The sequence below is a fragment of the Salvelinus namaycush genome, chromosome 1, assembly GCF_016432855.1.
Source record: "Salvelinus namaycush isolate Seneca chromosome 1, SaNama_1.0, whole genome shotgun sequence".
Classification (NCBI taxonomy): Eukaryota; Metazoa; Chordata; class Actinopteri; order Salmoniformes; family Salmonidae; genus Salvelinus; species Salvelinus namaycush.
Window position 1 is genome coordinate 47,445,931 of NC_052307.1, and position 24,020 is coordinate 47,469,950.

The 24,020-nt window shown below is 41.8% G+C and overlaps 1 protein-coding gene across 3 annotated transcripts in view; it reads left to right on the forward strand.

Moving 5' to 3' along the window:
• Positions 1 to 675: 675 nt before the first annotated feature.
• The window catches only part of LOC120045098 (centrosomal protein of 120 kDa), a 67,960-nt gene continuing 44,615 nt past the window's right edge, over positions 676 to 24,020 (forward strand). For 2 of the 3 annotated variants that reach the window (XM_038989975.1, XM_038989982.1), the window contains exons 1-9: positions 676 to 904; positions 1,326 to 1,482; positions 1,659 to 1,773; positions 9,943 to 10,087; positions 13,458 to 13,606; positions 20,671 to 20,868; positions 21,091 to 21,315; positions 21,529 to 21,769; positions 22,108 to 22,282. In XM_038989975.1, the coding sequence (XP_038845903.1) occupies positions 856 to 904; positions 1,326 to 1,482; positions 1,659 to 1,773; positions 9,943 to 10,087; positions 13,458 to 13,606; positions 20,671 to 20,868; positions 21,091 to 21,315; positions 21,529 to 21,769; positions 22,108 to 22,282 (1,454 nt within the window). In that variant the 5' untranslated portion in view covers positions 676 to 855. Of the gene's footprint in view, positions 905 to 1,325; positions 1,483 to 1,658; positions 1,774 to 9,942; positions 10,088 to 11,378; positions 11,489 to 13,457; positions 13,607 to 20,670; positions 20,869 to 21,090; positions 21,316 to 21,528; positions 21,770 to 22,107; positions 22,283 to 24,020 lie in introns of those variants that run through there. The other variant, XM_038989992.1, reaches the window with a different exon arrangement.

Below are 24,020 nucleotides of genomic sequence, written 5' to 3' on the forward strand. Positions count from 1 at the left end.
AAATTCTGTAAGCAGTTTTAGTTTCAACTAATTTATGCCCGATGTCCACAAGTTGAATATATCCGTCCTTGATGCACTTGTGTCTCGTAAGGCTGCAGAAAGGTTTGCAGCATTGATGAGGTCATTTTCGCTGTCTCTGGCTTCTCTGCCGTGTTCGACCAAAGCGTCGATTGCTACCGGGATCTCCATGCTAAAAATGTTGCATGGAGACACATTGCCAATATGATTGGATTACCTGGTTAGTTGAATGTGAAATAATTAGCTGGAAAGTGGAAGATAGGTGCTGGCAATTAGCTAAACGATCTAGCAAAGTGGTTAGCTTTGTAGTTAGATAGTTGGCTTGACTGTTTTATGAACGTCTGTTTGTAACAACGCACTAGTTGAAAATACGGAATTCTTGCGGTATACAGAACGCACCGCAGCATCACCAACCCAGCGTTGCGGACTGCTTCATTAACAATAAGACTTCAGCCGGAACACATAGTTTGTGCAACTTCTGGACATGAGGCTTTATGCGATTCTGCAAATGTAACGAAACAGGAGGACCTACCTAAATGTGTCCAATATAAACTCTCGTTTTCGTTCCAAAACGTTTTCCGTTTGGAGTAAACGGTTACTACAGACAACGTTTTGCAACAGAATCGGCGTAATGAATACACCCGAGGTCTCATTCGACACTTCCGATTTTGAAAGAAAGGGGTGGCGGCAAATAATAACAACAAAGCGGGGTATGCAACGGGCAGACAGACTCCCTGGTGAAACATATTTCTGACAGTCATTGCTAGATAAGTCTAGCAAGACAACCAGAAACACGTTCAAAAAAATAAATCTAGCTAGCCAGTCTAACTTACACAAATGGCATCGAAGACCGACCAACTTCTCATCGTGGTGTCCATTCTTGAAGGTAACGTTTGGTCAATGTCATTCCGTTTTGTGTTTTCTTTATTTACTAGGCTAGTTATCTAACATTAGTACTAAAATATTTACTAAGCGTATGTATTGTAGTTAACGTCAGCCCAAAGATACTGGTAGCTAGTTAGCTCATTTTCTCACTTTTGTTTCTGCAACGTTAACGTAGCTAACTAACGTTAGCTAGTTAGCTATCTTGTAAATTTAGTTAGCGAGCACATTACGGTAATGTTTAGTTAATAACGTCAGCTAGTTAACTGTTAAATCTAGCTAGCTACGTTTTGCTAGCTGATAAGCTTCTTATTGAAATGGTTGGTTAGATGGCTCGCCATGGTGTACATTTAGCTAAGCACATTCTTATATGCCACATAGAAGCTACAAGCATGTCTGTTTGAAATATGTTTTGCTCGACCCAGGTCGTCAATTCCCAAAGAGCCAGCGCCACAACCTTATAGTACATGCAAAGTTTGATGGAGAGCAGTTGGCTACAGACCCTGTTGATCACAAGGAGCAGCCTCAGTTCTGCACAGAGTTGGCCTGGGAACTTGATCGCAGGACCTTGCACCAGCACAGGTCATTCATAACTACATACCTTCTCTCTCGATACTATTGATGCCCAGTTACATAATTCTACTTTCATGATGGTTAATTTCCCTGCAGTTATGCACTTTGATTGCTGATGCACTAGGCTACTACTAGTACACATGCATGCAACTGAAGATTGTAATGTCAATGTTCTGTACCCCCAGACTCCAGCGCACACCCATCAAACTACAGTGCTATGCTGTTGATACAACCACATCTGTGAAAGAGTGTGTTGGATATATTATTCTTGATTTAAGATCTGTGCAAGAAATCAAACAGGTGAGCTCCTCCGGTGTTCTCTGAATATTGCTATTCTGCAATTCAAGATGTTAGCTATCAATGTGATACCGGCTTTTTGCTAATTACGTTTCATACATTGAAGATAAGTTCAAATTGTATCTGTCACATGCTTAGTCAACAACAGGTGTAGACTAACAGTGAAATGCCTACTTATGGGTCCTTTTCGAACTATGCAGAGTTTAATAAATAGAAATAGGGACTTGAGGACTAAATACACAGACAATAACGAGTAAATGTAACATGACTGTATACAGGGAGTACCAGTACCGAGTCGATGTGTAGGGGTAAAAGGTAATTGAGGTAGCTATAGGTATGGGGTAAGTGAGTAGGCAACAGGATTGATAATAGACAGGAGCAACGTATGTGGTGTGTGTATGGCGTCAGTATGCATATGTGTTAGGGTGTGGGTAGAGTCCAGTCTGTGTTCCTAGTCAGTGCAAAAGACGGTAAGTCCCGGTAGCCATTTGATTAGCTATTTAGCAGTCTTGTTTAGTATTCTTATGGCTTGAGGTTAGAAGCTTTTCAGGGTCCTGTTGGATCCAGACTTTGTGCACTGGTACAGCTTGTCGTGCGGTAGCTTGGATGACTGAAGTCTTGGACACTTTTTTTGGGCATTCATCTGACACCACCTGGTGTAGAGGTCCTGGATAGCAGGGAGCTCGGCCTTAGTGATATACTGGGCTGTGCTCCGTACCCTCTATAGTAGAGGTCAACCGATTAATCGGAATGGCTGATTAATTGGGGCCGATTTCAAGTTTTCATAACAATCGGTAATCAGTATTTTTGGACACCGATTGTGGCCGATTACATTGCACTCCACGAGGAGACTGCGTGGCATGCTGACTACCTGTTATGCAAGTGCAGCAAGCAGCCAAGGTAAGGTGCTTGCTAGCATTAAACTTATCTTATGAAAAACAATCTATCTTAACATAATCACTAGTAAACTCAGTCCTTCTTAGATAGTGGGACGCGCCCCCCTGGGGGGCCTCGGCGCGATGCCAGGGGGGGCACGTGTGGCCCCGGGGAACATGCTTTTTTTTGCCGCAGGGAGTAGTTGTTTTTTTTGCACCGAACAAGAGCACACAGCACAGAGCAGGAGATATGAAGTGCAGATAACAAACCCTTAAGAGACACCATGGAAAAATATTTAACAGGGATGAAAAGAAAGGCGGAGAAAGACGGAGATAATGAGACAAACGTAAGTCTCCCGAAAGCTAAGACGTGGAAATATGACTTCCTACTTCCTAAGACGAGGAAGTATGTAGCGCTTGGCTTCACTGTGACTACGGTGGGAGACGAGTAAAGACCGGTATGTTTACTGTGTCTAAAAATGTTGGCAGCGGACAGCATGAAGCCAAATAAATTAAGGCGTCACTGAAAGACATTACACCCCAATCACGCTGATAAGCCGCTTGAGTTTTTTCAGCGAAAACGTGCCGAATATTGCCAACAATCGTCCCGCTTTGTGAATGCTACTTCAGTAAACCAGCGAGCACTGTTAGCATCATATAAGGTGGCGTACCAAATTGGTCAGTGCAAAAAAAAACACTCCATAGCAGAGGAGCTGATACTGCCTGCAGCATTAGACATGGTCTCGTTCATGCTGGATGACGCAAGTTCTGCAAAAATAAAAACTATCCCTCTGTCCAATGACACTGTCGCCAGACGTATAAATTACATTGCTAACGATCTTAAAGAACAGCTGGTAGATAAACTCAAAGACAAACGTTTTGCCTTACTGTTTGATGAAGCAACTGACAGCAACAAAGACTGTTTGTTTATCACTTATGTACGTTTTGACATGACAAACTCCCTGTGTGAGGATCTACATTTTTGTAAATATGTCAGAGACAGAGCCACAGCTGAAGAGCTATTCAAAATGCTGGACTGCTTCCTGACTGAGAATGGGCTAGAGTGGGAGAACTGCATTGGTGTTTGCAGTGATGGTGCACAGACCATGGCAGGGATGAGAAAAGGACTTTGGGCACTCATCAAGAAGGCCTCACCTAATGCTGAGTGGACACACTGTTATACACAGAGAAGCACTGGCATCAAGGCACCTTTCCTCTGAATTAAGTGAGGTTATGACTGACATTGTAGGTGTAGTCAATTTTATAAAGACCAGACCACTAAAAACAAGAGTCTTCTCTGCTATCTGTGAGATGGGAGCTGAACATCAAGCTGTGCTGTTTCACAGTGAAGCAAGGTGGCTGTCACGAGGGAAAGTCTTGTCCCGAGTTTGAGCTCAGAGAGCAGATAAGAATGTTTTCGGAGCAGGAGCACAAGTATGACCTCGCAGAAATTTAGTGATGAGAACTTCCTGGCAACTGGCCTACCTGAGTGACATATATTTGGAAAGCTAAATGAACTAAATTTACAGCTTCAAGGGAAAGATAAACACCTCCCTCAGGTCACAGACAAGATCAGCTCTTTCACTCGAAAGCTTGCAATGTGGGGCAGGCGACTTGATGAAGGAAATACTGATTCATTCGAGAACCTGCATGAATTTGTTGACACTACTGACTGATGCAACCTCAGTGATTCCATATATTAAGGAGCATATTTTATCACTGATGGGATTCTTTAAAAAGTTCTTCCCTGAAAACAGTTCCCAATATGACTGGGTGAGAGATCCTTTCAATGCACCAGCTCCAACTGGTTTCAGCTCTGCAGAGGAGGACCAGTTCATTGATATGACGTCTGACTCCACATTGAGACTGAGGTTCACATCACAGACACTGAGTGAATTCTGGCTGAGTGTAGAGAGGCAGTGTCCACTCCTAGGCCATGGGCATTCTTCTTCCTTTTTCAACATCTTATCTTTGTGAGACTGGCTTCTCTGCTGTTGCTTCACTGAAGACCAAGTACAGGTCCCAGCTAAACATTGAGCAGGAGCTGAGAGTTGCAGTATCATGCTTCAAACCCCGCTTCGAAAAGCTGTGCTCTGCAAAACGTGCTCATTGTAGCCATTAATCATGACTTCCTCATTTTGATAAAAAAAAAATCAGCACAAATTGTTTATTTTTGTTTTATAGGTAATTTTTCAGTATCAAATGGTAAAAAAATGTTTACAGTTTAAATAAGGCTAGAATTTTTTTACATTTCAGGCAAATTGATGCACTTTAAGTCTTTTCTGTTAGACTAAAAAACTATGTTAATAAAGTTATTTTTTGTAAGTTGATCTATTTCTTTTTTCTTTTTTTTTCTTTAATGTTAATAAGGATACAATGTTATGCAGAGGTGTACTTATAACAATTTTATAGACAAATGATACTATTTACAGTCGCGGCGGAGAGTTGGGCGCGAAATGTTTACTTCTTCCTAGAAAATAATTGAGAAGCACTGAGTTAACTACACATGGTTGATATTACTAGTTTATCTAGCTTGTCCTGCGTTGCATATAATAGATGCGGTGCCTGTTAATTTATCATTGAATCACAGCCTACTTCGCCAAACAGGTGATTTAACAAGCGCATTTGCGGAAAAAGCACTGTTGCACCAATGTGTACCTAACCATAAACATCAATGCCTTTCTTAAAATCGATACACAATTATATATTTTTAAACCTGCATATTTAGTTAATATTGCCTGCTAACATGAATTTCTTTTAAATAGGGAAATTGTCACTTCTCTTCCGTTCTGTGCAAGCAGAGTCAGGGTAAATGCAGCAGTTTGGGCCGCCTGGATCGTTGCGAACTGTGTGAAGACCATTTCTTCCTAACCAAGACCGTAATTAATTTGCCAGAATTGTACATAATTATGACATAATATTGAAGATTGTACAATGTAACAGCAATATTTAGACTTAGGGATGCCACCCGTTAGATAAAATACGGAATGGTCCGTATTTCACTGAAAGAATAAACGTTTTGTTTTCGAAATGATAGTTTCCGGGTTTGACCATATTAATGACCCAAGGCTTGTATTTCTGTGTGTTATTATTTTATAATTAAGTCTATGATTTGATCGAGCAGTCTGACTGAGCGGTGGTAAGCAGCAGCAGGCTCGGCAGCATTAATTCAAACAGCACTTTCCTGCATTTGCCAGCAGCTCTTCGCTGTGCTTCAAGCATTGCGCTGTTTAAGACTTCAAGCCTATCAACTCCCGAGATTAGGCTGGCAATACTAAAGTACCTATTAGAACATCCAATTGTCAAAGGTATATGGTATAGAGAGAAATAGTCCTATAACTACAACCTAAAACCTCTTACCTGGGAATATTGAAGACACGTTAAAAGGAACCATTAGCTATCATATGTTCTGAGCAAGGAACTTAAACGATAGCTTTTTTACATGGCACATATTGCACTTTTACTTTCTTCTCCAACACTTTGTTTTTGCATTATTTTAAACCAAATTGAACATGTTTCATTATTTATTTGAGGCTAAATTTATTTTATTGATGTATTATATTAAGTTAAAATTAGTGTTCATTCAGTATTGTTGTAATTGTCATTATTACAAATCGTCCGATTAATCGGTATCAGTTTTTTTTGGTCCGCCAATAATCGGTATCGGTGTTGAAAAATCATAATCTCTATAGCACTATAGACTCTATAGTGCCTTGCGTTTGGGTGCTTTGCAGTTGCTGTACGTGATGCAGCCTGTCAAGATGCTCTCAATGTTGCAGCTGTAGAACTTTTTGAAGATCTGAAGGCCCATGCCAAAGGGGGAAGTTACTCTGACGTGCCCTCTTCACAATTGTCTGGGTGTGTGTGAACCATGTTAATTCCTTAGTGATGTGGACACCGACGAACTTGAAGCTCTCGATCCGCTCCACTACAGCCCCATCGATATGGGTGGGGGGGGTGCTCGCCCCTCTGTTTTCTGTAGGCCACGATCAGCTTATTTTGTCTTCCTGACGTTGAGGGAGAGGTTGTTGTCCTGGCACCAGATCTTATGTCTGAAGAATGTACAAAGTTAGCTTGAACTCTTGATAGTCTGTATTTTGACAATGTCACATAACATACTGTATGTGGATTCAGAAAGTATTCAGACCCCTTGACTTTTCCCCCACATTTTGTTACATTACAACCTTATTCTAAAATGTTTTTTCCCTCTTTTCAATCTACACAATACCCCATAATGACAGAGCAAAAACAGCTTTTTAGAAATTGTAGCAAATTTATAAAAAAATCGGAAATATCACATTTACATAAGTATTCAGACCCTTTACTCAGTACTTTGAAGCACCTTCGGCAGTGATTACAGCCTAGAGTCTTCTTTGGTATGACGCTACAAGCTTGGCACACCTGTATTTAGGGAGTTTCTCCCATTCTTCTCTGCAGATCCTTTCAAGCTCTATCAGGTTGGATGGGGAGTGTCGCTGCACAGCTGTCCTCAGGTCTCTCCAGAGATGTTCGATCGAGTTCAAGTCCAGGCTTTGGCTGGGCTACTCAAGGACATTGAGACTTGTCTCGAAGCCACTCATGCGTTGTCTTGGCTGTGTGCTTCGGGTCAATGTCCTGTTGGGAGGTGAACCTACCGTCTGAGGTTCTGAGTTCTCTGGAGCAGGTTTTCATAAAGGATTTCTCTACTTTGCTCCGTTCATCTTTCCCTTGATCCTGACTGGTCTCCCAGTCCCTGCCACTGAAAAACATCCCCACAGCATGATGCTGCCGCCATCATGCTTCACCGTCGGGATGGTGCTAGGTTTGTTCCAGACGTGACGCTTAGCTTTCAGGCCAAATAGTTCAATCTTTGTTTCATCAGACCAGATAATCTTGTTTCTCATGGACAGAGTCCTTTAGGTGTCTTTTGGAAAACTCCAAGCGGGCTGTCATGTTCCTTTTACTGAGGAGTGGCTTCTGTTTGGCCACTCTACCATAGAGGCCTGATTTTAGTAGAGTGGTGCAGATATGGTTGTCCTTCTGGAAGGTTCTCCCATCTCCACAGAGGAACTCTGGAGCTCTGTCAGAGTGACCATCTGGTTCTTGGTTACCTCCCTGACCAAGGCCCTTCTCCCTCAATTGCTCAGAGCAAACATTTTCCATTTAAGGATGATGGAAGTCACTTTGTTCTTGGGGACCTTCAATTCTGCCCAAAAAATGTTGGTACCTTTCCCCAGATCTGTGCCTCGACACAATCCTTTCTCTGAGCTCTACCGACAATTCCTTCGACCTCATGGCTTTGTTTTTGCTCTGACATGCACTGCCAACTGTGGGACCTTTTTATATAGAGCGGTGTGTGCCTTTCCAAATCATGTCCAATTAATTGATTACACCACAGGTGGACTTAAATCGAGTTGTAGAAACCTCAAGGATGATCAATGGAAACAGAATGCTCCTAAGCTCAATTTCGTGTCTCATAGCAAATAGTCTGAATACTTGTGTAAAGATTTACATTTTCAAAATTGTTTCTACCTGTTTTCGCTTTGTCATAATGGGGTATTGTGTGTAGATTGCTGAGAAATGTTATATTTAATACATTACAGCCTTATTCTAAAATGTGGGAAAAGTTGAGGGGTCTGAATACTTTCCCGACTGCACTGTGTGATGTACAGTACCAGTCAAACATTTTTTTATTTGTACTATTTTCTACATTGTAGAATAATAGTGAAGACATCGAAACTATGAAATAACACATATGGAATTGTGTAGTAACCCAAAAAGTGTTTAACATCAATGTTTTATATCCTTTGCCTTGAGGACAGCTTTGCACACTTGGCATTTTCTCAACCAGCTTCATGAGGTAGTCACCTGGAATGTATTTCAATTAACAGGTGTGCCTTGTTAAAAGTTAATTTGTGGAATTTCTTTCCTCAATGCGTTTGAGTCAATCAGTTGTGACAAGGAAGGAGTGGTATACAGAAGATTGCCCAATTTGGTAAAAGACCGAGTCCATATTATGGCAAGAACTGCTCAAATAAGCAAAGAGCAATGACAGTCCATCATTACTTTAAGACATGAAGCTCACTCAATCTGGAAAATGTCAAGAACTTTGAATGTTTCTTCAAGTGCAGTCACAAAAACCATCAAGCGCTATGATGAAACTGGCTCTAATGAGGACTGCCACAGGAAAGGAAGACCCACAGTTCATTAGAGTTAACTGCACCTCAAATTACAGCCCCAGTAAATGTTTGACAGAGTTCAAGGGAGGCAGTGTAGCCTAGTGGTTAAAGCGTTAGACTAGTAACCGAAAGGTTGCAAGTTCAAATCCCCGAGCTGACAAGGTACAAATCTGTCGTTCTGTCCCTGAACAAAGCAGTTAACCCACTGTTCCTAGGCCGTCATTGAAAATAAGAATTTGTTCTTAACTGACCTGCCTAGTTAAATAAAGGTAAGATAAAAAACAGACGCATGTCAACATCAACTACTAAAGGACACCAATAAGAAGAGACTTGCTTGGGCCAAGAAACACAAGCAATGGACATTAGACTGGTTGAAATCTGTCCTTTGGCCTGGAGTCCTAATTTGAGATTTTTGGTTCCAACCGCTGTGTCTTTGTGAAACGCAAAGTAGGTGAACAGATTATCTCCATTTGTGTGGTTCCCACCTTGAAGCATGGAAATGTGGTTGTCTTTTGCTGGTGACACTGATTTAGTTCAAGGCACACTTAACCAGCATGGCTACCACAGTATTCTGCAGCGATACTCCATCCCATCTGGTTTGGGCTTAGTGGGACTATCATTTGTTTTTCAACATGACAATGACCCAAAACACCTCCAGGCTGTGTAAGGGCTTTTTGACCAAGAATGAGAGTGATGCAGAGCTGCATCAGATGACCTGGCCTCCATAATCACCAATTTGAGATGGTTTGGGATGAGTTGTACCGCAGACTGAAGGAAAAGCAGCCAACAATTGCCCAGCAAATGTGGGAACTCCTTCAACTGTTGGAAAAGCATTCCAGGTGAAGCTGGTTGAGAGAATGCCAAGAGTGCAAAGCTGTCATCAAGGCAAAGGGTGGCTACTTTGAAGAATCAAAAATATATTTTGATTTAACACTTTTTCGGTTACCTCGCGATTACTTATGTAATTTCATAGTTTTGATGTCACTATTATTCTACAATGTATCCAAACTTTTGACTGGTACTGTGTCTATGTTTTTGTTTTTTGTGCCAGCACAATTTCACAGTCAAATTCCTGTACATACAAATGTATTTGACGAAAAAAAGTGATTCTGATGAGACTTGTTTCATTGTGTCACCAGGCTCCTAAATGGTATCCCTTACTAAGCAGCAAGTACACCAAGTTGAAGCCAGCCATTCTGCTCACCATTGCACTGGAGAATGACACCAAACAAACAGAGCTGTCACTAGAACGATTCAAGGCCAAAAAAGCACCACCAAGACAAGGTGAGGAGTGTCTTCACAGGATGTGTCCCAAATGACACTCTTTTCCCTACATGGTGCACTGGTCAAAGGACTCTCATCAAAAGAAGTGCACTATATAGGGAATTGGGTGCCATTTGGGATGCAACCATACAGTGCCTTGCAAAAGTATTCACCACCCAAGGCATTATTCCTATTTTGTTTACAACCTGGAATTAAAATTGATATTTGGGGGGTTTGTATCATTTGATTTACACAACATGCCTACCACTTTGAAGATGTAAAATATGTGTTGTGAAACAAACAAATAAGACACAAACTGAACTTGCATAGCTATTCACCCCCCAAGTCAATACTTTGTAGAACCACCCTTTGCAGCAATTACAGCTGCAAGTCTCTTGGGGTATGTCTCTATAAGCTTGGCACAGCTCTAGCCACTGAGATTTTTGCACGTTCTTCAAGGCAAATCTGTTCCAGCTCCTTGAAGTAGGATGGGTTCTGCTGGTGTACAGCAATCTTTAAGTCATACCACAGATTCTCAATTGGATTGAAGTCTTGGCTTTGATTAGGCCATTCTAAGACATTTAAATGTTTCTCCTTAAACCACTCGCGTGTTGCTTTAGCAGTATGCTTAGGGTCAATGTCCTACTGGAAGGTGAACCTCTGTCCTGGTCTCATATCTCTGGAAGACTGAAACGGGTTTCCATCAAGAATTTCCCTGTATTTAGTGCCATCCATCATTCCTTCTATTCTGACCAGTTTCCCAGTCCCTGCCGATGGAAAAACATCCCCACGGCATGATGCTGCCACCACCATGCTTCACTGTGGGGATGGTGTTCTCAGGGTTATGAGAGGTGTTGGGTTTGCACCAGACATACCATTTTCCTTCATGGCCAAAAAGCTATATTTTAGACTCATCTGACCAGAGTACCTTCTTCCATATGTTTGAGAAGTCTCCCGCATTCCTTTTGGCGAACGCCAAACGTGTTTGCTTATTTTTTTTCTTTAAGCAATGGCTTTTTTTCTGGCCACTCTTCCGTAAAGCCCAGCTCTGTGGAGTATATGGCTTAAAGTGTTCTTATGGACAGATACTCCAATCTCTGCTGTGGCGCTTTGCAGCTCTTTCAGGGTTATCTTTGGTCTCTTTGTCTCTCTGAATGCCCTCCTTGCCTGGTCTAAGTTTTAGTGAGCGACCCTCTCTTGGCAGGTTTGTTGTCATATTCTTTCCATTTAAAAAAAATAATGGATTTAATGGTGCTCTGTGGGATGTTCAAAGTTTTGGATATTTTTTTATAACCCAACCCTGATCTGTACTTCTCCACTTTGTCCCTGACCTGTTTGGAGTACTGCTTGGTCTTCATGGTGCTGCTTGCTTGGTGGTACCCCTTGCTTACTGGTGTTGCAGCCTGGGGCCTTTCTGAACAGGTGTGTGTGTGTGTGTAAATACAGTGGGGAGAACAAGTATTTGATACACTGCCGATTTTGCAGGTTTTCCTACTTACAAAGCATGTAGAGGTCTGTAATTTTTATCATAGGTACACTTCAACATCCAGAAAATCACATTGTATGATTTTTAAGTAATTAAAAAAAAAATTGCATTTTATTGCATGACAAAAGTATTTGATCACCTACCAACCAGTAAGAATTCTGGCTCTCACAGACCTGTTAGTTTTTCTTTAAGAAGCCCTCTTGTTCTCCACTCGTTACCTGTATAAAAGACACCTGTACACACTCAATCAAACAGACTCCAACCTCTCCACAATGGCCAAGACCAGAGAGCTGTGTAAGGACATCTGGGATAAAATTGTAGACCTGCACAAGGCTGGGATGGGCTACAGGACAATAGGCAAGCAGCTTGGTGAGAAGGCAACAACTGTTGGCGCAATTATTAGAAAATGGAAGAAGTTCAAGATGACGGTCAATCGGGCTGGGGCTCCATGCAAGATCTCACCTCGTGGGGCATCAATGATCATGAGGAAGGTGAGGGATCAGCCCAGAACTACACGGCAGGACCTGGTCAATGACCTGAACAGAGCTGGGTCCACAGTCTCAAAGAAAACCATTAGTAACACACTACGCCATCATGGATTAAAATCCTGCAGCGCACGCAAGGTCCCCCTGCTCAAGCCAGCGCATGTCCAGGCCCGTCTGACGTTTGCCAATGACCATCTGGATGATCCAGAGGAGGAATGGGAGAAGGTCATGTGGTCTGATGAGACAAAAATAGAGCCTTTTGGTCTAAACTCCACTCGCCGTGTTTGGAGGAAGAAGAAGGATGAGTACAACCCCAAGAACACCATCCCAACCGTGAAGCATGGAGGTGGAAACATCATTCTTTGGGGATGCTTTTCTGCAAAGGGGACAGGACGACTGCACCGTATTGAGGGGAGGATGGATGGGGCCATGTATCGTGAGATCTTGGCCAACAACCTCCTTCCCTCAGTAAGAGCATTGAAGATGGGTCGTGGCTGGGTCTTCCAGCATGACAACGACCCGAAACACACAGCCAGGGCAACTAAGGAGTGGCTCCGTAAGAAGCATCTCAAGGTCCTGGAGTGGCCTAGCCAGTCTCCAGACCTGAACCCAATAGAAAATCTTTGGAGGGAGCTGAAAGTCCGTATTGCCCAGCGACAGCCCCGAAACCTGAAGGATCTGGAGAAGGTCTGTATGGAGGAGTGGGCCAAAATCCCTGCTGCAGTGTGTAAACCTGGTCAAGAACTACAGGAAATGTTTGATCTCTGTAATTGCAAACAAAGGTTTCTGTACCAAATATTAAGTTCTGCTTTTCTGATGTATCAAATACTTATGTCATGCAATAAAATGCAAATTAATTACTTGATCACATTGTATGATTATTTTCTGGATGTTTGTTTTAGATTCCGTCTCTCACAGTTTGAAGTGTACCTATGATAAAAATTACAGACCTCTACATGCTTTGTAAGTAGGAAAACCTGCAAAATCGGCAGTGTATCAAATACTTGTTCTCCCCACTGTATATATCTACTGAGATCATGTGACACTTAGATTGCACACAGGTGGACTTTTATTTACGGTAACTAATTATGTGAGTTCTGAAGGTAATTGGTTGCACCAGATCTTATTTAGGGGATTCAAAGCAAAGAGGGTGAATACATATGCACGCACCACGTGCATATGTACCAAGTTTTTTTCCATTTCACACAAAATAGTTCAAATTGGTGAGGTATGTCCATTACATGAAGTCCAAATAAAAATCTATTTAAATTACAGGTTTTAATGCAACAAAATAGGAAAAACACCAAGGTGGATGAATAATTTTGCAAGACACTGTAGATTAGTTATAATATATTACTTGAACACGTTTGGGAGATTAGGCTGTATTTGGTGTTTTAACAACTGTCACCTGTTTTTGTAGGTTCTCCTGTGTTGCGTAACCTTTTGCCAGAGAAACTAGAGGCTGTTCTGAAAGAGGATGAAGGATATCACCAGATTGGACATCAGGATTATTGCACTGACTTGTTTGTTTTGTCTGTTACTGTGGCCTTTGCTACCAAGCTTGAACAGGTAAAGTGCATCTTCACAAGCATTGTTTAAACATATATGTAGTAGTTACTTTTCAATAGCTAGGTTTCCATCCAGTTGGCAACAGATTTTCATGTAAATATTCTATAATCCGCATAAAAACAGTATGCACATTTTCCCACCAGAGATGTTTCCATCAAATTTACTTGTTGCTGTGCGTGATGGTGTAGTGCACATAAAAATACCTTTTGTGGTTAAATTCTCATGTATCAAATAAAAATACAAGTTAAATAGGTTTCCATCACATTTTCAACTACTGATGGTTTCGCACAAAAAATGTTGCTTTATAGACCGAGTGTGTGCACTCTGGTATTGACATGTGCACTCTGGTATTGGCATGTGCGCTCTAGCCACCAGCGCTATCTGTGTGCTGTTGGCTTTAGCACATGTGTATTGCCTACATGATGATATTATTATTACTATTATTGACAAAGAGCAAGATCATTTCTTTGGTCAAACGGCAGCCAAGCATTGATGATCGTGTCACCAGAAATAAGATCCTCGATATTTATTGGAAAGTAGCATCATAATTTATTTAATCTGTAGCCTAATAAACTGCATTGTTTCCCCGAGTCATGGTGGGAGGACCACACAGGTCGTCATGTGACTCCCAAGTTTACTTCGATATGATGGTTATGTCAATATTTGCGCATAAAAGCTTTTCCACCTGCATATCTCGCAAAAATAATTTTACTGACACAAAAAGATCACACCTTGTCTAGCATATTTTGTTTTGTCGACATTTGAAAAGTTTCCATCAGGCTGGTCATAAAAAATTGTATTCGCCATGTGCTTTACTTGCATAAAAAGGTTTCACGGAAACCTGGTTAATATAAACTTCCTTTTAATTTGTCTGTCTGCATATTTCAAGACATGCCATATGGCGCTGTAGTGAGATACCCAATGGGCTGGACGATTTTATTCTCATCACCAATGTTCCCTCAAATCTTTTGGGGCACTGAGCAAATTTGTCTTATGAGAGGAAACTTGAGAATTTTGTGCAACTTCCGGCGCATGTTTAGAGTGAACACTGAGGTTGAACCCTTACTGTTTTTGACAGTAGCCAATATGCTTTGTATTGTATGATGCAAGAAACCACTTTACAAAATAACATTTAATTATTATTACCATACAGAGAAGTAGACTGTTGGCTACCCCTCTGCCTATTTGCATATTCAAGCCTGTCTCAAAATACAACACTGCCCCTTTTTAAGATATAAGATTTTTTATCTGACTGGCTTTACAAAGACAGCTTGAAATGAAGAGTACATGTTTTGTGCTCTTGTAGGAAGCAGTAACTCCCCATTGCTGACCTATACTTATCTATAACTTGCCTAATAACTCATTAGCAAAGAATACCCACAAATGTGCACACCCAGATCTTAACTGATCTGAAAAGCGCATTCACTCGCAGATGATTGAAAGATCGCTTGTGGGCTAACCCCGCCAATAGAATTATACTCCGTTGCTCTCTGGCTCTGCCTACAACAAAATCACAAACTAAATCCTGCAAAGTTATATTTGTTTTGGTTTATTGCATTGAAAATGGGCTGATTTTTATATAATGTTCATTCGATCAAAGAAAGTGTTGATCTATGTATTGAAACTAATGGGATGTAGTTCAATCTCTTGCGTCTCTGCAAAGCCTGGCATTTCTTTTGCGCGGTGGCTTAGAGGGAACATTGCTCATCACTCATCTTGAAAAAAATGTATACTAAAAACTTGGAAATCAATCAATGCAGGCACTAGGATGGGGGTGTGAGCATGCTGGTCTGGGCAGATGAGATTAAGTCGTAGTTTGTGTTTCTGTAAGTTGTTCGCATATGCAGTACCTTCAGAAAATATTTATACCTCTTGACTTATTCCATATTTTGTTGTGTTACACCCTGAATTCAAAATTCATTAAATATATTTTTTTCTCACTCATCTACCCCATAATGACAAAGTGAAACGTGAATATGAAACACAGAAACATCTAATTTACATAAGTATTCACACCCCTGAGTCAATAGTTTGTAGAAGCACCGTTGGGGTAAGTCTCTAAAAGCTTTCCACATCTGGATTGTGCAACGTTAGCACAATATTATTTTCAAAATTCTTCAAGCTCAGTCAAATTGGTTGTTGATCGTTGCTAGACAACCATTTTTTTTAGCTCTTGCCATAGAATTTCAAGTAGATTTAAGTCAAAACTGTAACTCGGCCACTCAGGAACATTCACTGTCTTTTTGGTAAGCAACTCCAGTGTAGATTTGGGCCTTGTGTTTTAGGTTATTATCCTGCTGAAATTTGAATTGATCTCCTAGTGTCTGGAGGAAAGCAGACTGAAACTGAAGCAGACAGGTTTTCCTCTATGATTTTGCATGTCTATAGCTCAGCTCCATTCGTGTCTTTTTAATCCTAAAACAATTCCCCAGTCCTTAACAATTACAAGCATACGTATAACATGATGCAGCCACCACTATGTTTGAAAATATGGAGGATGGTACTCAGTAATATATTTGGGGCAAGTCCAATACAACACTTTGTGTTCAGGACAAAAAGTTAATTGGTTTTCCACATTCTTGCAGTATTACTTTAGTGCCTTGTTGCAAACAGGATACATGTTTTGGAATATTTTTTTATCCTGTACAGGATTCCTTTTCCATCAATTAGGTTAGTATTGTGGAGTAACTACAAAGTTTCCTGAGGATGAATCAACATTCACAGCCATTTAACTATGTAACTGTTTTAAAGTCACTATTGGCCTCTTGGTGAAATCCCTGAGTGGTTTCCTTAATCTCCGGGAACGGATTTAGGAAGGACACCTGTATCTTTTGTAGTAACTTTGTATTGATACACTATCCAAAGTGTAATTAATAACTTCACCATGCTCAAAGGGATATTCAAACTCTTCTTTTTATTTTATTTTGACCCATCTACAAATAGGTGCCCTTTGCGAGGCATTGGAAAACAAACCTCCCTGGTCTTTGGCTGAAACTGTTTGAAATTCACTGTTTGACTAAGGGATCTTACAGATAATTGTTTGTGTGGGGTACACACAGTGCCTAGAGAAAGTATTCAGACCCCTTGACTTTTCCACATTTTGTTACATTACAGCCTTATTCTAAAATGGATTAAATAAAACATTTTCCTCAGCAATCTACTTGCACTACCCCATGTTTAGATTTTTTTTGCAAATTTATAAAAAATAATAACATACTTTATTTGCATAAGTATTCAGACCCTTTGCTATGATACTTGAAATTGAGCTCCAGTGCATCCATTTTCCATTGATCATCCTTGATGTTTCTACAACTTGATTGGAGTCCACGTGTGGTAAATTCAATTGATTGGACATGTTTTTTTAGAAAGGCACACACCTGTCTATAAGGTCCGACAGTTGACAGTGCATGTCAGAGCAAAAACCAAGCCATGAGGTCGAAGGAATTGTCCATAGAGCACCGAGACAGGATTGTGTCGAGGCACCGATCTGTGGAAGGGTACCAAAAATGTCTGCAACATTGAAGGTTCCTCAAGAACACAGTGGCCTTCATCATTCTTAAATGGAAGAAGTTTCAAACCACCAAGACTCTTCCTAGAGCTGGCCAAAATGAGCAAACGGGGGAGAAGGGCCTTGATCAGGGAGGTGACCATGAACGCGCTGGTCACTCTGACAGAGCTCCAGAGTTTCTCTGTGGAGTTGGGAGAAACTTCCAGAAGTACAAACATGTCTGCCACACTCTACCAATCAGACCTTTATGGTAGAGAGGCCAGACGGAAGCCACTCCTCAGTAAAAGGCACCTAAAGACTCTCGGACCATGAAAAACAAGAATATCTGGTCTGATGAAAACAAGATTGAACTCTGGCCTAAATGCCAAGCTTTACGTCTGGAAGAAACTTGGCACCATCCCTCAGGTGAAGCATGGTGGTGGCAGCTTCATGCTGTTTTTCAGCAGCAGGGACTGGGAGACTAGTCAGGATCGAGGGAAAGATGAGCGAAGCAACGTACAGAGATCCTTGATAAACACCAGCTCCAGAGCCCTCAGGACCTCGGACTGGGGCGTAGGTTCACCTTCCAGGACAATGACCCTAAGAACACAGCCAAGTCAACGTCGGAGTGGCTTCGGGACAAGTCTCTGAATGTTCTTGAGTGGCCCAGCCAGAGCCCGGACTTGAACTCGATCGAGAGACCTGAGAAAAGCTGTGCAGCGACGCTCCCCATCCAACCTGACAGAGCTTGAGAGGATCTGCAGAGAAGAATGGGAGAAACTCCCCAAATACAGGTGTGCCAAGCTCGTAGCGTCATACCCAGGAAGACTCCAGGCTGTATTCACTGCCAAAGGTGCTTCAACAAAGTACTGAGTAAAGGGTCTGAATACTTATGTTAATGTTTTTTTATTTTTTACAAATTTGCACAAATTTAAACAGTTTTTGCTTTGTCATGTGGTATTGTGTGTAGATTGAGTGGGAAACTATTTTAATACATTTTAGAGTAAGACTGTAATGTAACAAAGTTAATGGTTTTGAATGCTTTCTGAATACACTGTGTATACTGTATTCTAGTCCAGGCTCATCCTATTTAACTACTCCTGTACACACCTTTTTCTATTCATTTACTTTCCATGCTGTCTATACAAACAATCATATACAATGTGTGTGTGTGTGTGTTCTGGACTCTGACATTGCTCGATCTGATATTTCTTTATTTTAAAATAAGGGATTTATACGTGTTCAGTATTACTGCACTGTTGAAGTTAGAAACATAAGCATTTCGCTGCACTTGCAATAACATCTGCAAAATATGTGTGCGACCAATACATTTTGATTTCAATCATCACTGCTGGAACAATGTGGCAGTGTGGCGATTTAATTAGGGCCCTCACAGAATCCAGGCATTAAAACAAAATTCATTAATATGACATTTTTTATTGACCTTAAAGGAAAGACCCGCCCGAAAACATTGTTTTGATATTTGTGTCATTAGTCCATTGTTGACATGGTCCCAAAATGTTTTGCTTGTTGGAAATCAAAAAATGCATCATAACGTGGTGATTTCTGTATTTTGAAAGTTACATACTTTTGTATATATCATGTATGTGGACACCCCTTCAAATTAGTGGATTCGTTGCTGACAGGTATGTAAAATCCAGCACACGGCCATGCAATCTCCATAGACAAACATTGGCAGTAGAATGGCCTTACTGAAGAACTCATAGGATTCCACCTTTCCAACAAGTCAGTTCGTCAAATTTCTGTCCTGCTGGAGCTTCCCCGGTCAACTGTAAGTGCTGTTATTGTGAAGGGGAAACGTGTAGGAGCAACAACTGCTCAGCTGAGAAGTGGTACGCCACACAAGCTCACAGAATGGGACTGTAGCTTGTAAAAAATCGTCTGTCCTCGGTTGCAACACTCACTACCGAGTTCCAAACTGACTCTGGAAGCAATGTCAGCACAATAACTGTTTGTCGGGAGCCTTATGAAATGGGTTTCCATGGCCGAGCAGCTGCATACATGCCTAAAATCATCATGAGCAATGCTAAGCATCGGTTGGAGTGGTGTAAAGCTTGCTGCCATTGGACTCTGGAGCAGTGGAAACGCGTTCTCTGGAGTGATGAATCACGCTTCACCATCTGGCAGTCTTGACAGACAAATCTGGGTTTGTCTGATGCCAGGAGAATGCTACCTGCCCCAATAAATTGTGGCAACTGTAAAGTTCGGTGGAGGAGGAATAATGGTCTGGGGCGGTTTTTTAAGGTTCGGGCCATGCCCCTTAGTTCCAGTGAAGGGAAATCTTAACGCTACAGCATACAATGACGTTCTAATCTAGACGATTCTGTGCTTCCAACTTTGTGGCAACAGTTTGGGGAAGGCCCTTTTCCTGTTTCAGCATGACAATGCTCCCGTGCACAAAGCGCAGTCAATACAGAAATGCTTTGTCAATCAGTGTGGAAGAACTTGACTGGCCTGCACAGAGCCCTGACCTCAACCCCCATCTAACACCTTTGGGATGAATGCTGACTGCGAGTCAGGCCTAATTGTTCAACATTTGTGCCCGACCTCCCTAATGCACCTGTGACTGAATGGAAGCAAGTCCCTGCAGCAATGTTCAAACATGTAGTGGAAAGCCTTCCCAGATGAGTGGAGGCTGTTTTATAGCAGCAAACGGGGAACCAACTCCATTTTAATGCCCATGATTTTGGAATGAGATGTTCGACGAGCAGGTGTTCACATACGCTACATGACCAAAGTTTTAACATTACTGACAAACAAAACATTTTCGGACTATATCAGTAATGAACTAATTAACCTCTTGAGCTGACAGCCATGGAGCGATTTTTGCATACATTGTCAATGCCTCGATAAAGTATAAAGAGGGCCATGAAGACTAGACTAGGCTCTCGAGTGGTGCAACGGTCTAAGGCACTGCATCTCGGTGCCAGAAGCATCACTACAGACCCTGGTTTGATCCCGGGTTGTATCACAACCGGCCGTGATCGGAAGTCCCATAGGGTGGCGCACAATTGGCCCAGCGTCGTCCGGATTAGGGGAGGGTTTGGCTGGGGTAGGCCGTCATTGTAAAATAATTGACACGCCTAGTTAAATAAATAAAAATACGCCACCACCTTCTGCTACTCTATATACTTGTGGAAAACACTGAGAATTCAAAGATGACTGCAATGTACACTAATGCTGAAAATATTAACAAACATTAGTCAAACTTGACCCCAGAATTTGTATATCAACTCAAAACAATAAGTAATGACTTCACGAAGGATTACCTGCTGCATTCAAACATAACCAACCTACAGCACTAGACTAAACTTGAATTGCGTCATCTGTTATCACTTGGTATTAAGGGATAAACATGGTAATGCTTTCACTGATTGTATATAAAGGAAGATAGTTCCTAAATGATAGTGTTTGCTTTATCCAACTGATCTTGTCCTTTGTCATCCTGTGAACACCGTTCATTGCTGCTCGCAGCTAGATTTAAATATGTATTCTGTAGTTTATGCCGGTATTGCAGGTGTGCATTGACAGTGATTTGTTTGCTTGTGTGTTTCAGTTGATTCCCAGTACGATGAAGCTGGTCGGTGAAGGGTCTGAGTTTTTCTTCTATTATACCCTGCTGGGTAATGACATCACCAGTGAACCTTTCCAAAACCTGATTAGCCCCAGCTTTGAGCCAGAGAGGGCCTCGGTCCGAATCCGCAGCAGTGATCCGGTTCTACTGGCCTTTCTCAGCCTGCAGCCTAGTCTTCAGGTGCTGTGCTATCTGTCATGCTCTCACGTGCTTACGCGACGCAAATAGTTGCTTTGCTGGAGTGTCAAAGTCTGGTGTCATTATCATTTTTTTTTATTTTTAATCAGATATAACATGACTCCCATAAAATGGTGACAAATATTGCAAAAAAGTTTCCTTCTTGCCATCAATGGAATCCGTTACACTAGTGTTTCATAATTGTCTCTGTATGTTTTGTCACAGGTCCACCTCTGCTGTGGGAACCACTCCCTTGGCAGCACAGAGGTCTCCCTGGCTGGCCTGGCTAAGAGCAGTGTGGACCTGGAGAAGCAGGTGGCTACAGTGGAGGGGGCCTTCATCCTCCAGCCTCCTAACCGAGCCAAGCAAAGCTTGCCTCCTGTCCCCATGGATCTGCAGCCCACTGTGGGGGTGTCCGTCACACTCAGGAGAGAGGCTCTCACTACGCCGGTAAAGAAAGGGCCTACCTGACACATTGAGCTAATCACGGTTACTAACCTACTGATCTGATGTAATAGAATGTTTAATACCCTACTGCTGTAGGGCTCATTTACTTGATTACTGTCTCTGATGTTGGTCGTCTCGATTTTGCATCATTGCAAATGACAGGAGGAACACTTTGATAAACTTTGACAGAGGTGGTTTCTCTCTGTGTGTTGGTAGGTGGGAGCTAATGCAGAGGGAGGAGATGGTCCTCTGATTCCACTGAAGACCGGGACTGTGGAGCACGTCCTCCCTCCATCTCCCCCTGCTGAAAAGTGGCCCCGAACTCCCTCACCTGGCATAACGTCCCCCATTAAGTCTCCCACACCCCTAGCTGAGTCCCCTCCCAACGCCCTCACAGAAAGCGAGGCTAACAGCCTGCAGGTAGAAGCTGCCTTGCAGGCTCAACCTCTCCCAACTGGTAGGTGTTTGTTTGAGTGGGCTCATTCACATTAATTTGGACATTTTAGACCATTCCATTGGTTCTAAAGGGAAATCTCTGGGAGACGCAACACAAATGCGCCCCGTCTCAAGGGTTTGGCAGTAAAACCTGAACGCTTTAGTTCCACTTTTGGGGAACAACACAGTAGGCACACCCACCACACTTCCTCTAAAGGCTTTCGCACAGCATTTTTCTTAGCCCTCGGTTAAGCCCAAGAATTAGTCCATTTGAAAAGCTGCCGTAGCCTCTGAACAAGAAAACCAGGATGAAAAGCACTAACATGCCTGTGGTTGTTTCTGTCTGACTCGGGCCTCCAGGTTCGGTCCTTGCCCCGTGCCAGGTGGAGGACGAGCCTGAAGGAGGCCTGTCCTCGGTCAGCGTCTCTGCACCAAAGATAGCCATCCCCTCCTCGGCACATCACTACTGTTTCTCCATGGACCTGCGCAGCGTCCGCAACCTAAACCTGGGCTTCCCCGTCAGCTGCACACTCCGGTAGAGTGATCATCACAGTTTTTGCTCTGTACTGAAAGTGCTCTATCATGAAAACTTGACTGCTGAAATGCACAATTTTCTAGGATTGTATTAACGGACTAATGAAAAAAATACTAAAAGATATTTGTGTAGTATTCCTTTAACAAGCCTTTGGTTTAGTCCAGTTATTCCCCCCTTTTTGGCACATTTGAGGTCTCGTTTTATCTCTTTATTTTTCTTGAAGTGTCCACTTTGATTCAGCTCGAAAATATACATTCCATTCCTCCAATCATTCTTTCATACCACAAAATGTAAGCCACGTTACCATGTGGGTCATTCCAGCAATTCGGTGCCTTTTGAGAAATGTAACTTGGTCAAAGAAACGTTTGCTTTCACAAATTGTTTACATTCTGGGCTCTATTTTAACAAGCCCTACAGCAATGGTAAATCTTAGCGCTGGTGGTAGCGTTATAGGTTCAGGGGTGCGTCAAATCTTTTTGCTATTTTCACAACTGGAATTATGGGCACAGTAGCTGGCGGTGGTGCGAGTGAGCTGGGTTTTGATGAATTAACAAGTTGTGGGTATGTCGAGGCTTGGCCCCTCACTAGCCAATCCGAACGTGCTCAATGGCGTAATACAGTTCTTTCAGAAAGTATTCACACCCCTTGACTTTTTCCACATTTTGTTATGTTACAGCCTGAATTTAAAATGGATTAAATGTATATATTTTTGTCACTGGTCTACATTGAATGCCCCATAATGCCAAAAGTGGAATTGTTTTTTAGAAATTCATATATATATATATATATATTATTTTTTTTTACAAATGAAAATCTGTAATGTCTTCAGTCAATTATTCAACCCCTTTGTTATGGCAAACCTAAATACGTTCAGGAGTAAACATTTGCTTAACAAGTCACATAACAAGGTGCATGGATTGACTCTTTGTACAATAGCAGTGTTTAACATGATTTTTGAATGACTACCTCATCTCTGTACCCCACACATATACAATTATATTTAAGGTCCCTCAGTCAAGCAGTGAAGCAGTGAATTTCAAACACAGATTCAACCACAAAGACCAGGGAGGTTTTCCAATGCCTCAAAGAAGGGCACCTATTGGTAAAAATAAAAAAAACAGACATTAAATATCCCTTTGAGCATGGTGAAGTTATTAATTACACTTTGGATGGTGTATCAATTCAAAGTCACTACAAAGATACAGGCGTCCTTTCTAACTTAGTTGCCGGAGAGGAAGGAAACCGCTCAGGGATTTCACTATGATGCCAATTGTGACATTAGAACAGTTAGAGTTTAATGGCTGAGTTAGGGTTATAGGACATTGTAGTTACTTCACAATACGTACCTAATTGACAGAGTGAAAAGAAGGAAGCCTATACAGAATAAAATATTCCAAAACAAACACTAAGCCATTGAAGTAATATTGCAAAAATGGTGGCAAAGCAATTAACTTTTTGCCCTGAATACAAAGTGTTATGTTTGGTGCAAATCCAATACAAGCATAGTGGTGGCTGCTTCATGTTTATTCGTATGCTTGTAATCATTAAGGACTGGGGACTTCTTCAGGATAAAAAAACAAACATAATGGAGCTAAGCACAGGCAAAATCCTAGAGGAAAACCTGTGCTTTCCACTGGCACTGGGAGATTAGCAGGACGATAACCTAAAACACAAGGCCAAAAAAACACTGGAGTTGCTGACCAAGAAGACAGTGAATGTTAGTTTTGACTTAAATCTA